This window comes from Bidens hawaiensis, unplaced genomic scaffold, assembly GCF_021521415.1.
Source record: "Bidens hawaiensis isolate Kalapana, Puna unplaced genomic scaffold, B.hawaiensis_p1.1 tig00019386_1, whole genome shotgun sequence".
NCBI classification, from domain to species: domain Eukaryota; kingdom Viridiplantae; phylum Streptophyta; class Magnoliopsida; order Asterales; family Asteraceae; genus Bidens; species Bidens hawaiensis.
The window spans coordinates 336505-350930 of record NW_027492945.1 but is presented as its reverse complement, the minus strand read 5'-3'; the positions used below and the strand labels follow the sequence as shown (position 1 = coordinate 350930).

The following is a 14426-nucleotide window of genomic DNA, read 5'->3' as shown; positions in this document are numbered from 1 at the left end:
AAAAATATTCCTAGATCTGCCACTGTGAAAACACATTACCACTCCTTTGGCTGCAATCCTGGTCATCTAATCGAGTGAGCATCAGTCATCTTGATCTTCTTAGTGAGCACCTGGTTCGATTCAACAAATCAAATCCTTAGGTCAGAAGATAAATCGTTCAAACCAAAAAAAACAAAACAAAACTCTGAATTAAATACGCTTGTCCAACTCAATAAAATAAACAATCAATGGTGGTGGTCAAACCGTGCTTGTTTAACCAATAAAGAAATAAAACCTTTTTTTTCCTTAAATTGCCTCCTCACCAATCAAACCAACTTGTTTGATTTAATATTTCTTTTTCTTTCAATCGCAACATACACTTGTGTTTGACTTTTGTGTTTTCCCACTTTTTTCCTTATGATCGTAGAGCTACAAAAGTAAAACATCAAATTCCTTTTTACCTTCTAATAAATCCATACAATCACGTACTTGACCAAACCCTCCGCATCAATCACGACTTTGATTTACGTCTTGCCTCCTTATCAATCACGACTTTGATTGACAAACTCTAAGAGCGTAACCGCTCTGATACCAATTCAAGTCACGGATCGATAATCAACACACGAATTAAACGAATAACCCTCGTTTATATTAATCAAAAAATATAACTCTAAAAACTTGTTACAACTTTCTCAAACCCTAACTCGGTTTGACTCTTGATAGACCCTAACTCGGTTACATCTAGATGAACCCTAACTCGGTTACATCTTGTTCACCCTCTATAATGCCTAACCATAACTCGGTTTATATAAGCTAACCTAACTTGCTAGTCAAGACATTACTAAATATTATAAAACCCTAATTCTTGGGTTGGGCCTTACACTTGGGCCAAACAACAATTGACCCAACAGTTTATACTTTGTGCTCGTGCTCTGCATCACTTATTATTTATGGCGAGTCTTCTAGACCAATCATGGGAAAAGACGCCAGAGCTCCGACAACGCGTACATCTCGTGTTTATAGAAGTTTTTATATCGTAATATCCATTTCAATGAGAAATTAATATCGTTTTTGTTTCTTTTACATATTCAAACACCTGTGCAAATTAATCGTGTTTTGTTGCGTAAGAAACGTAAAAATTCCGTCTCCCGAATGGCAGAAAGTTTTCAACAAAATCTCTAGTGAAGCCTTAGTGGCGACAACTTAGATTGGCGGTGTCAATAAGGTATTAGTGACGCATTTGCATTAGCAGTGAATTTGCCGCTACTATTTCTCGAAAACTTTGTTCCATTTGAGGATATTAATTTATAGGGACATTTGAATTCCGTGGAAGTTCATGGAATCTAGTGGGTCAAAAGAGTCATTTTGATAATTTTCTCTAGTTTTGTATATATATGTTTGTATGTATGAATTTTGTTTCATAAACTTGTAGTACATTTTGTCTATTTATTTCAGATAGAACGTGATTTATATTTTTTTTAACATATATTGTTGGAAGTAATTTCAGACTCTAAGTCACAAGTTGGTGAATTTGAGGGACTAATATTGACAAGTTGGTCATAATTGGTTTTGTTTCCTAATTACATTATGTTTCCTAATTGTACTATAATTATAATAGGTAATGTCTTTGATAACAAGTTAGGTTAAGTCTATATAAACATGTCATGGTTAGACATTATAGATTGTGGTGGTGTGAGATGCAACCGAGTTAGGGTTCATCTAAGAGGCACACACGAGATGTAACCGAGTTAGGGTTCATCTAGATGTAACCGAGTTAGGGTTCATCTAGATGTAACCGAGTTAGGGTTCATCAAGAGTCAAACCGAGTTAGGGTTTGAGGGTTTGTAATCAGTTTTTAGAGTGATATTTTCTTATTAATATAAACGCGAGTTATTCGTTTAATTTGTGTGTTGATTATCGATAAGGGACTTGAATTACAGGACTTGAATCGATATCAGAGCCAAGTTCAAGAAATCGATAATCGAGTTAACTTTGATCGGCAGTGAGGCAGATCAACGGTATAGTGATTGGCGGCGATTGATGGCTTGAAAGGAGCTATCAATCGGCGAATATCGGACCAAGTTGGGTTTGTACCGATACATAGGAGCAGCGGTGTGGGTACTGTTACGGCGGCGCAACGATTAGGTTGTTCGTTCAGCAACATCTCAGAAACAAAGGGTTTCTAATCGGGATTCTGCTGTGGGAAAAAAAATCTTGCATCGGAAACTAGTTTCTACAGTGATATGGTTTTGTAATTAAAGTATATTATTAAAGGTGTGAGAAGTGAAAAGGGCAAAATATTTGTGTGGTGACTACTGCTTCCTATCGTGAGGATAAAACAAAATTTAAAAAGTTTATTTTTTTGGTTCACGAGGAGTTCAAGAAGGAAAAAAAAGGTGTTTTATTTTCTTTCTTTTGGTTCAACGGCTTGAACTTATTATTATAGGTTACATAAGACGGTTTGATCATTATTATTAGTTTTTATTTGTGTTGAACAGGATGGTTCAATTCAATGTTCATATTTTATTGGCTTAAACGAGTTAGGTATTAACCAGGGTTTGATATACTTTATTTTACGAGCAAGCGATTTCGGTTCTGAAAAGTTGTTCGGAATTGATTTGTTCATATTGTTCCGACGGACTGGAGCAAGGGGTTGGACAAGCGCGTTTAACTTGGAGTTCGATTTTACAAGGGTTAAACGAGTTATGTTTGGCCAGTCTATTGATTTAAACGATGTGCTTGTGGTTTGATTCGGGAACAGGAGATGATCAAGGAAGATTGATGTCTGCTCGATTAGATGACCGGAATCGTAACCAAAGGAGTGGTTATGCGTTTTCATACGACCGAATGAATGGTTGGGGGACAGGGTCACAGAGGTAGTCGGGTTCGGGGGAGTCGAAGAACACATCTATGGATCAAGAAAAGTTCCGGGGATATCAAGGCGTAGATGGTTGTGAAAACCGAGAAGGTCAAGTTCATGGGTTAAATCAAACAGGGCAAAAGAGACATGCTCGGAGTTGAATGACCACTTATTTAGAGTCAGAAATTAGGGGGTGATAGTTGGAAGTAATTTCAGACTCTAAGTCACAAGTCGGTGAACTTGAGGGACTAATATTGACAAGCTGGTATAACTGGTTATGTTTCCTAATTACATTATGTTTCCTAATTGTACTGTAATTATAATAGGTAATGCCTTTGATAACAAGTTAGGTTAAGTCTATATAAACATGTCATGGTTAGACATTATAGATTGTGGTGGTGTGAGATGCAACCGAGTTAGGGTTCATCCAAGAGGCACACACGAGATGTAACCGAGTTAGGGTTCATCTAGATGTAACCGAGTTAAAGAGTCAAACCGAGTTAGGGTTTGAGGGTTTGTAATCAGTTTTTAGAGTCATATTTTATTATTAATATAAACGCGAGTTATTTGTTTAGTTTGTGTGTTGATTATCGATATGGGACTTGAATTACGGGACTTGATATATCACTTGCATTTTTAAAACTAGTTAGAATCTAAATTAAATCATGTTATCTAAAAGAGTTAAGTACCAGTTTAGTACCTGTGGTTTGGCCAACTACGCAACTTTAATACATATTATTTATTTTGTGCAAATGGCTACCTCAGTTTCTTGCATTTTTAGTACTTCTTTTCTAACCCCGTCTATTTTTTCTGTTAAGTGAGAGATAATTTGGTAACTTCGTTATTTTCTTTGTCTTTTTCTTTTCTTTTAAACGCTTATATCTTGTAAACCCTAAATCCCGAAATCATAACATCAAAATCCAAATCCTAAATCCCCCGACCCTTTCTCCATATCATCATACGGTTTAAATTTTTACGATATTTGGGGATTTAGGGTTTGAATTTTAATGTTATGATTTGGAGATTTAGGATTTACAAGATATAAGCATTTAAAAGAAAAGAAAATAACGAAGTTACCAAATTATCCCTAACTTAACGGAAAAATAGACGGGGTTAGAAAAAAGTACTAAAAATGCAAGTATTTTGAAACTGAGGTAGCCATTTGCACAAAATAAAGAATAGGTACTAAAGTTACGTAGTTGGCCAAACCACAGACACTAAAATGACACTTAACTCTATCTAAAAATGATATCTCCAGGAACAGAATACTCAAATCTCATTAAAAATAAACTATATCACTTGCACATATCACTACTTCCTTGCATAATATGACATTTAAAATTTTAAAATACAAACACCGACTATCTTATATTACCCAAAACCCTTAGAACGACAATAAGCGAGACTTTGGCCGTGAATAACGAAATCCAGTAATTAAAAGTCAATTTTTTCATGACACTACTTATATAATCTTTTCCCCTTATTCATTCTAAGTCTCATCAAAATTTTTGTCACCCAGATCAATCTAAATGGACGGTGAACAACAAATCATTCGATCTAGTAGACAAGAAGAGCCTGATTATGCCGATAGTCTGGAACCCGGCTATTGCTTTTGTCCGACGGACTACGATCTCATCGTCCACTATTTGAAAAAGAAGATACAAACTGGAAACCACCCTAAGTGCCGGTTACACGAGGTCAATCTTTACGACTACCATCCCCAAGAACTGTCTAGTTAGTAACAACTTCCCACCCTTTAATTAACATGTACATATGACCTTAAATAAGAGTATAATTAATCTTGATCGTTTCTTGTTTTGTATTTTTTTTCTTTTAACACAATTAATTTGAATGTTTTCTTGATGACAGAACGATACTTATCGCACGAAAACAAGTGGTACTTTCTGACATCTAGAGATAGAAAATATCCAAAAGGGGACTTACCTAACAGAAAAACCAAGAACTTTGGATCTTGGAAAGCATCACAGAGATATACAACGGTTTATAATAAAGCGAGAGAAGCGGTTGGAAGTAAAAGAAGTTTAGCTTATTATGATGACAAGGGGAAAAAGACGTCATGGCTAATGCATGAGTATACCACCAATGATCCGAATCTCCCTATCGGAAGCGATGGAAACAAGGTATGTATACGTGTGTAATTTCTTAACATGTCCGTCATATGATTCTAGCATGGCCAACTTTCCTTGTTTTTGTAGCTAAGTGATTGTGTGTTGTGCGAAGTTTACAAGAAGGCGCCGGTGATGATCCTAACTGAAAACAATAAACAGTCCAGAAAAATTCAGAACAGACGGAATCAAGAACAAAACCAAATTGATGATGAACCTCCAACTAGAAAACGAAGAGTATCGGCAGGTAATTTACCTAATGGACCAGAACACTTCCCAGACTCGACAATAGATGTTGAGATTGCTACACCAGTGAGGTTTATGTCTACAACGTATCAGCAATCACTTAACAACATTGATGGGTGTGATCAGCCATTTCCTCCTCAAACTTTACCGCAACCAGTTAACAACATTGATGGGAGTCGTCGGCCATTTCCTCCTAAGCCATCTCAGCAACCTGTTGACAACATTATGCACATGAGAATAAACTCTAACCTTAGGAGGTCAGGTAGAGCAGTTGAAACTTTTGTTCAACAATTTGCAAGAGAACACGCTGGGCCTTATTCGGACAACAACGGTGGTGATAACACGATGGGAACGGATCCATATACACCGACTTCAACAGACAGCCTTGATGACCCTACTGATCCGATGACTTGGGTAAACAACTTTTTCGAAGATCTACCTCCGTGATTCTTGACAGACTTTCCGCATGAAGATCCAACTCTAGTGACTTGGCCAGATAGTACTAATGAAGATCCGTCTTCCGAGACACAGCCATACTTCGGCCTTGATCAAGATATTGGGGTTTCTTGATGAACATGTATTAAGATATCATTTGTCCAAACGTATTTCTTCATTTTGAAAATGTATTTGCATAACCAGCATCTAATTTGTTGATATACCTATGTCATAAATACTTTTTTAATGGGTGTTGATCTATTTCAATTCCTTAGAATGTTTCTCTTCAGATGGGTGGAATATTTGATTTTCTTGTTATTTTATGCTTTTTTACTTGGGAGCCTTCCCTACATATTGTTCGTTTAGCAATAAGGAAAGTGGGAAGCCTAATGTGTGGGAAGTATCCTCATGGTCACGTAATGTGGCTAAACAAGCCTTTGTGTTTCAAGACGTTGCTTGCAATCCAAACCGCACCCAAAGCATTATGTCGATAGTTTGGAATCCATCTATCGCTTTTGTCCGTATTGAAGTTTAATCATAAACTTAGATAACTTATTAGCATAGTCAGTGCTTAGAATATAATAATAGGTAGTTCGTTCAAAAGTTGTAACTTAACGAAGACAAATTAAAAGATGTGTCACATCCCGTTATTGAACCCACGCGATGGTACCAGCTCCTATAAGAGGCCTCAATGGTCAACACTTTATATTTAATTTCATTTTCGTGTCGATCATCCAATGTGAGCGTTAGATTAAATTAGACGCAATTTAACTCGTGTAGCTCTCGAATAAATATCAATTCATAATCTTCCTTAAAAGTTGTATAGTATGATATTGTTTGGCAATCCTTCACGTAGGTGATAATTCTATCTGTTTTTACTTTGTGCTCGTGCTCTACATGACCACTTATCATTTAATGTGATAAGTGATATATATATATGGTAGGTCTTCTAGACCAATATTGAGATTTGGTTATTATTTTATATAAGGAAAAGACGCCAGAAAAGAAAGTTCTCCCAAAATTCTTTGTAAAGTTGATGTGAGTCGTTTGTTAATAATAAAGAACTCAAAAAGGGTAACAAAGTATATTAATTATATGCTTGAGCTTTTTATAAAGTTGAATATACAATTTTATATTTGTTACGCGTTGGTTAAAGCTTTCCAGTTGAATAGCCTCCACGCCATGGATTCATCTATAAATACCTGAGATTCTTAACATTCTTGCACATTCTTTTAACACCTTCTCCAAGTCCTCATAACACGAGAGAACGAGTCAATCCAAAACACAAATTTGTTAGCATCAGATCATCATTAATTTTCATAGAAATGGCCAAGGTAGAAACTTGTTCAGTTATTCAATTTGGTTATAACATTCTTGACCTCAATTTGTACAATTGATTGCTTATGCAGCAAAAGATTGTTGTGAAGATGGCAATGAACAACGAGAAGAAAAGTCGTAAGGCTCTGAAGATCGCTGTTGGTGTCCCGGGTAAGATGTTCAAAACATATTACTTATTCTTCCTTTACATAAGGTGAGATTTAAATCATCCGAAAAATTAACTAGACATGATTTGTGAATGGCTAAACAGGTGTGGAATCGGTGTCTTTCGTTGGTTCAGATAAAGATCAGATTGCATTGACCGGTGAGAAAATCGACTCAGTTGAATTAGCAACGTTGTTAAGGAAAAGTGTAGGTTACGCTGAGCTTGTTAGTGTTGGTTCGGTAGAGGAGAAGAAACCTGTTGCTCCTGCCAGTGCTGCCACAGGTCAGACACAAGCGCCCGTGTTGCCACCAATTTATACTCACCATTATAACTACAGTGTGCCGTATCATGTATACGAAGGCCCCTATAACAACGATCCCTCTTGCACAATCATGTGAGATTCATCAACTGATACAACGAGAGATCAAACCAGCTTATTATAAGTAATTTGATTCGGAATTTGTGTAATTGTAACATAATTTTGTCTGCATAAACATAAAATGAGGCTTCATGTCAATATTGTGATGTAACACAATTAACTTTATTTATTACTCTTACTTTCCTTTGGAAATGTCATTTCAAATTTTGTTTTCCAGCATGTTCGAGGAAACCCAACCTAATATTCCGGGATAAAACTAGTTTATTAAAGTGTTAGAGACCGATTTAAGATGGTCAATCTCAAGATTCTGCCTTATGTATTAACCAAACACTCCCGATATATCAGAGAAGTGAACGACACCTTGCTTCCAATTTACTGTATTTTCGTTACCTTGAATTTTAATCAAACAAACCATTTATAGGCTAATCAAATTAAGGAAACTACCAACTCTCCTAATAATAAGACACGTTACCTAGAATTGGGAAATAATTTAATCAAACAAAGCAAACTGAAATTAACACTACCATGGTGCATGCATGAGAACATAGTTTGAGTTGCTCCATGAATTAGGAGCGTTGGTAGAATTGTATCATAGCTCAATTGTGTTAGTTAATCCCAATCTCGCTAATTCATTAGGGATTAGTTACTTTGTTAGAAAACTCACTTAGCCTAGAATGTAATCAATAGGTAGTTTGGGCAAAACTTGTAATTTAGCAAATAAAAACTAAGTGATGTGTCGCAAAGTTGCACCCCCTTGTTAAACCGACGCTGTGGTTGCCAAAACATCATTGGCGCCCATATATGAAAGGAATCACCGTCACCACTTCGTAATCATCATAATCACATTCAAATCGTTCAACAATCGTTTCCTTTATAGTATATATGTTTTTTTTTCTGAAATTGGTGGGTTTGCAAATAAATAAGTGGTTTTAGCTAACAGACTTAATATTATGTGATTTTAGGTAAGTTTATATCTCAAAAAATAATTGATTATGGTAACATCTTATCAACCTTTCAAAGTGGTGGTCAATATCATCAAACTATGAACAGTCTTTCCAAAAAAAGGAAAATTGTTATATATCTCCTCTCATTATTTTACGCAAACTAAATAATGGAAGTTTAAAATATCGAAAATTTACGTGTGTATATATATGTGTGTATGTGTGTGCAGTCATTATAAGCGTTTTACAACTTATTCCAGTGATAAAAGCATGACCAAATTATGTAACTTGGGCAGTTTGTAGTTAGAACAAATATGAGTGGGTTTACTAGACCAATAAAATAGTGGATTAGTTTAATCCATATAACACTTATTATAGGAAAAGACGCCAGAAAAGAAAGGTCTTAAGGGTCAATGATAAATTCACAAACTTTTTGGTCAATCAAACTTTTATAAAGTTTAATTATGAAAGTCCTGGGGTTAATAATAAAGAATTCAAAAAAGGTAATGCCAGGGCAAACAAAATATTTTAATGTAATTTTTTTTTAAATATGAATGTACGATTCATATACTATAAATTATAACTAATATGCTTCAGCTTTTTATAAAGTATAATGATTAGTTATAATATGTATTACGCGTTGGTTAAGCTTTCCATTAGGATGGCCTCCACGCCATGGATTCATCTATAAATACTGGATATTCTTAACGTTCTTCAAGTCCTCATAACTCGAGTGAGCAAGTCGATCCAAAACACACACGTGTTAGCATCAGATCATCATCAAGTTCATAGAAATGGCCAAGGTAGAAACCTATTCAGTTATTCAATTTGGTTATAACATTCTTGACCTCAATTTGTACAATGATTGCTTATGCAGCAAAAGATTGTTGTGAAGATGGCGGTGAACAACGAGAAGAAAAGCCGTAAGGCTCTGAAGATCGCTGTTGGTGTCCCGGGTAAGTTTTTCAAAACATATTACTTAATTTTCCTTACATATTAGTTTAGATTTAAATAATCTGAAAAGTTAACTAGTCAAGATTTGCGAATGGCTAAACAGGTGTGGAATCGATGTCTTTCGTTGGTTCAAATAAAGATCAGATTGCATTAACCGGTGAAGGAATTGACTCAGTTGCATTAGCAACGTTGTTAAGGAAAAGTTTAGGTTACACTGAGCTGGTTAGTGTTGGTTCGGTAGAGGAGAAGAAACCGGCTGCTCCTGCCAGTGCTGTTGCGAGTCAGACACAACCGCCCATGTGTGTGCCGTATCATGTATACGAAGGCCGCTATAACGACGATCCCTCAGCTTGCTCTATCATGTGAGAATTAACTCATCAAAACAAAGAGAATTTCGGTTGCTTACAATACAGATGCTTCATGCTTGAAGAAACATGGATCTACTCCCCTTAACGGGTCCTAGATCCGATGAGCCAACAGGGTAGGATACGGTTAACTGCTGATACGACACGCCTTGATCTTCCTCTCCGGTTGCTCAGATCTGTCATAGAAAAGTGGGGGAGTGGAGGTGACTGCTAAGAGAATGAACTCTTGTTTACAGACACAAAAATATGTGCGAGCCAAGGGTCCAAGAGAAGGCCCTTTTCATGTATGATAAAGGCAACTTATATAGGGACTCCATGGCTACCATCATGAACCCTAACCTTTATTGGGTCAGGCCCGGTTAGAGGTTACCTCCACAAACCCCCGGCCCAATAATAATTAGTAGACAATAATAATAATAATAATGTAATAAACATAATATATTATGTAATAAATAAAAGGTCGTACCGGGTTTGACGTACCCTACACCTACAAGTCCCCCAGTCCAGTGCTTCTCCTAGGCGTGCAAGCGGTTTGGTGAAGTGTTGGACTTATAAGGAATGCTCAGGAGTGAGGAGTAGTGCTTTTTTGACCCAATGCTTTCTATATGGACCTTTTTGCATGTGCGTCTACTTTGTTTCGGGTTGTAAAAGGTTTTAAATCATGATGGCGATTTTGGCGCGTGGGCCTTTTTATCATAAGATGACACGTGGCCATACGGGTGTATTATAAGGTTCTCATCCTCAATTTGGGGCGTAGCCATGTGGGTTTTTTTACAAGGGTCCCAAACCTTTATGTTTGGCGTTAGCCTTTAGGGCTGGCGTTGGCGTTTAGCCGTTAGCACTGGCGTTGCCGTGGCGTTGGAATTAGCCTGTTATTTGGACGTCCTCCATCCAAAGATGACAAGCTTGTCACTTCGGCGCGCACATCGGGTATAATAGGATGTCTTCCATCCTCTTGCGAATTATGAGGTGTGCCCAACCTTATATTTGGATGTCTTCCACCGCACTAATGTAGTGGTGATATACCATGATAGTCCCCCGTTCATTGCTGCTAAATAATGTTAGTAGCATTGAACTTGTAATAATAAACTTGTTATTAATGTTTTCAATCACATGCGCGGATGAGTATGAACAACTTTTTATATCATGACAAAAATGATATTTGTTGATTTAATATGCTACATGAGATTAAATAATTTCTCATAGTCGTTATTTACTAATAATCGTTTTAAAGATTTGGTAATACTCACGTTTATTAGTAAAGTCTATGACATCTCCATTTCATTTCATAAAACTATTATGCAATATTAGTTTATTAATAAAAATGGAAATTGTGTCAAGACATGACTTGAGTCTCCGCGCGTTTTATAACGGTATGTTGTTTAAAATATGAAGAGATTCACTTACATTGTTGAGAGGATTCCACGCCTCTGACGCGAGACATCCTTGTTTTGTTTTTGTAGACCATAAAAAATGTCTCAAAACTGGAGGGGTTGATGTGAAACTTTAGGAATTAATTCCCAATCTTCCCACATGCTACGGATCATGTCTAATGAGTGTTAGCTTGAATATTTAATGATTTCATTTGCCTCCTATCGCTTCCCCATCGAATAATTTGATTACACCATCAATATGTCTGACGGCTTGTACAAATTGAATTAAGGCCTTCACTGGAATTTGTGTGTTTGAGAAGATGACGAGGACGACATAACACCATGGAGTGATAACGCAAGTTACCCGCGGTGATCAGTTTTCTTTGTGACCTGCGGAAGCCGAGTTTGACACGCGGTTGTTCGGAGTTCATTCCTCTCGAACATGTAAGTGATCCGCGGTTTGCCTGCAAGGGCTTTCGATTGACCCGCGAATGTTCCGGTTAAGTTTTATACTTGATCCGCGTGGCGGAAGTGACCCGCCGGAACTTGCACGGAACTTTTTTGTTGATCCGCGGAAGCTAGAAGATATTACCGCGGAAGCCATAAATGACCCGCCATTGTTTTGTTTGGAGTTTTTCACGGGTCCACGGAAGCTGAAAACGACCCGCCATTGTCTTCCTCGGAGTTTTTTAGGTGATCCGCGGGAGCTAGAGGATATGACCGCGGAAGCCATAAATGACCCGTCATTGTTTTGATTGGAGCTTTTCACGGGTCCGCGGAAGCTAAAAACTGCCATTGTCTTCCTCGGAGTTTTTTTAGGTGATCCGCGGTGACGTGTTGACGGAAACCAACATGCAGGCAGCTAGGCGGTTTTTCTTAAGAAGGTATTGTCGTCATTTCTCAGCCTTCTCTTTTATGTGGAAAAGACAAACCACTTCTTTCTTTTATACTTGGAAACTTGAATTAATTTTTTAGATTGTGCAAATTGGTCCATAATTAGTCTAGATCTGTACAGAGTAGACTTTGAGTTGCATTAAATTTATTGATAGGTTTAGATCTTGTTTATAGACCATCATATATATGATTCCAAGAGAATTAATTCACTTTCTTGGAAATCCTTTTCACGTGCACATGTTGCCTCCATTCCATATACATGTTCCGGATACATGTATAAATGTTGAATGCTTATATCAGGAAGACACCACCATCTAAGTTTCCAAGTTCATGAGGGTCGGAGTGCCATAAAACTTTCTGTTGGCCTTAAAGTTCTTTGCAACGGATGATTGCCGTTGTGGGGCAGTATGTTCCGCGGTGCTTGCATGCGGGTGACAGAACTTTTACTGGTGGAAGCATAACACGTCCAGAGCAGATAGTGCTCCGAGGTGATCCTAGTTCACATGCGGGAAGAAAGCTCGTGACCCGTGGCAATAGTGTTTTGATCCGGGGGAGAGCATGTATACCGCAGTAGTGATCCGCCAAAGCTTTTTCGTGGCCCGCAGAAGCCAAAAATTGGTCCGCCAGTGCATGCATGAAACCGCGAAAAGCATAATTAACTCGTCGGAGTTTGTATGTTGCTGCAGGGAATGCATGCGGGGTGAGGTTGTCCAGCCGGAGCTTCGCGGGATAGTCCGAGGCTGATGTTATGGAGGTCGCGCGATACTGACTGCGGAAGGCAAAATGACCCGTTTGGAGTCTTGCTCGCGACAACAGCCTATTTATTATGTCTACTAGAGACATGTCCACTTGAGACTAAAGCGCCCGGATGACCCGCCGTTATGTAGTGTGGTTGATATGCCGGAGCTATGTGCGTTTGCTAATCACAGTATAATTGTATTGAATGGCCTGCAAACGCATTTATGCGCGTTTGAACATGGAGAATGTAGACGTTGTGCTTTCTGCTCACCATGATATCTCATAGTGCAATTGGCACCAGGTGACTTGTGTAACAAGTAACCTTTCACATCGAAAACATATCTAAAAGCTTCACCAAACGATCTGCAGTTGCCTTCGAACAACTTCTGCTGATAAAATAAACTAAAATCCACCCCCAAAGTCTTCAAATCCCGAAAGGGTGAACACCGATTCTCCAACTCCTCTAGAAACAACGAGAGCAGATGAACAACAGATGAGTAAATCGTAAGTGATTTCACGTTGCATAAAACCTCAAACACCATTATAAGATCATCAAACAGTGTCCTCTCTTCAAGTTTCTTGCAAAATCCATTGTACTTGATAATCGCCGTTTCAAGAACAGGGAGACCGAGTGTAACTTCAAACCGTGGGAAATTATTCCCCCGAAACTCGAAGTATTCAAGGTTTGGAGTGGTAAGATTACATCGGTTGACATATTTACTGTAGTACACAATTGTTAACTCCAAAAGACACGGAGCGTGTACCTTCAAAGTGTTTCCATCTGTTTGAAGATGACAACAAACCAACTTTAACTTCTTTAACGCGGGAAACCCTGAAAACGGATCAAGATCCGTAATTATCACCCTTTTGAGATACAAATTTGCTAGATTTTTGAACGATCCAGATCTTGGTCCAAAAAACGAGCAACACATGGGTTCGAGGCTGTCAAGCTTCAACCTTTTTAACGAATCCCATGAAGCAAGCGACATGTTCGGCCAACTCGTGTCTTTTCTAGCCCGGATAATATTTGCATCGAGTTCTTCAACACCTTCCTTAACCGCGTAATCAAAAACCTTTTTCAAGATCTTGGCACTGCATATTCCACTGCGTGTGAAGCTTAGTTTAACCAACTGAGTCGACCGACGAACAGATGACGCAGCGTAAACGAATTTATCGAAATCATTGAGTTTTTTAAACCTATAGGAACTGAATTTGAGAAAAGGAACATAAGTCCATTTAGAAGACCATGTTTTCGACAACAACGAGGTTTTAAACGCTTGTTCGGTTTCAAGAGATGAAAGAATTCGAAACTGTAGGTCTTCTGGTAATGCCTTAAGCCTATCATTGTTGTGTTGGTTTCTTGTTGTTCTTCATGTAATCTTTTCACCAAGGTTTTGGTTTCTTGTTCTTCACGTAATCTTTTGATCGCCATTCTTGTATGTAGTTATGAAAATATGTGATTATAGTCGGAGATGAAGATTAAATCAAGATATATTGATTTGTTTGACGGTGTATTTTGAACTTACCATATATATGTCTTAGGTAAGTAATTAAATTTATTACAACTTACCGACTTACCGTGTATATTTTTATTATATGATTTATGAATGTAAATCATAAAGTAACAAAATAGTTTCAAAATTCAAAATATGA

General features: G+C 37.6%; 1 protein-coding gene across 1 annotated transcript; it reads right to left on the bottom strand.

Moving 5' to 3' along the window:
* Nucleotides 1-12958: 12958 nt before the first annotated feature.
* LOC143558282 (uncharacterized) lies at nt 12959-14205 on the bottom strand. Its single transcript, XM_077047139.1, has 2 exons — nt 14105-14205; nt 12959-13979 (listed from the first exon to the last, which is right to left on the bottom strand). The coding sequence occupies exons 1-2, from the start codon at nt 14203-14205 to the stop codon at nt 12959-12961; spliced, it is 1122 nt and encodes a 373-aa protein (XP_076903254.1).
* Nucleotides 14206-14426: the final 221 nt, after the last annotated feature.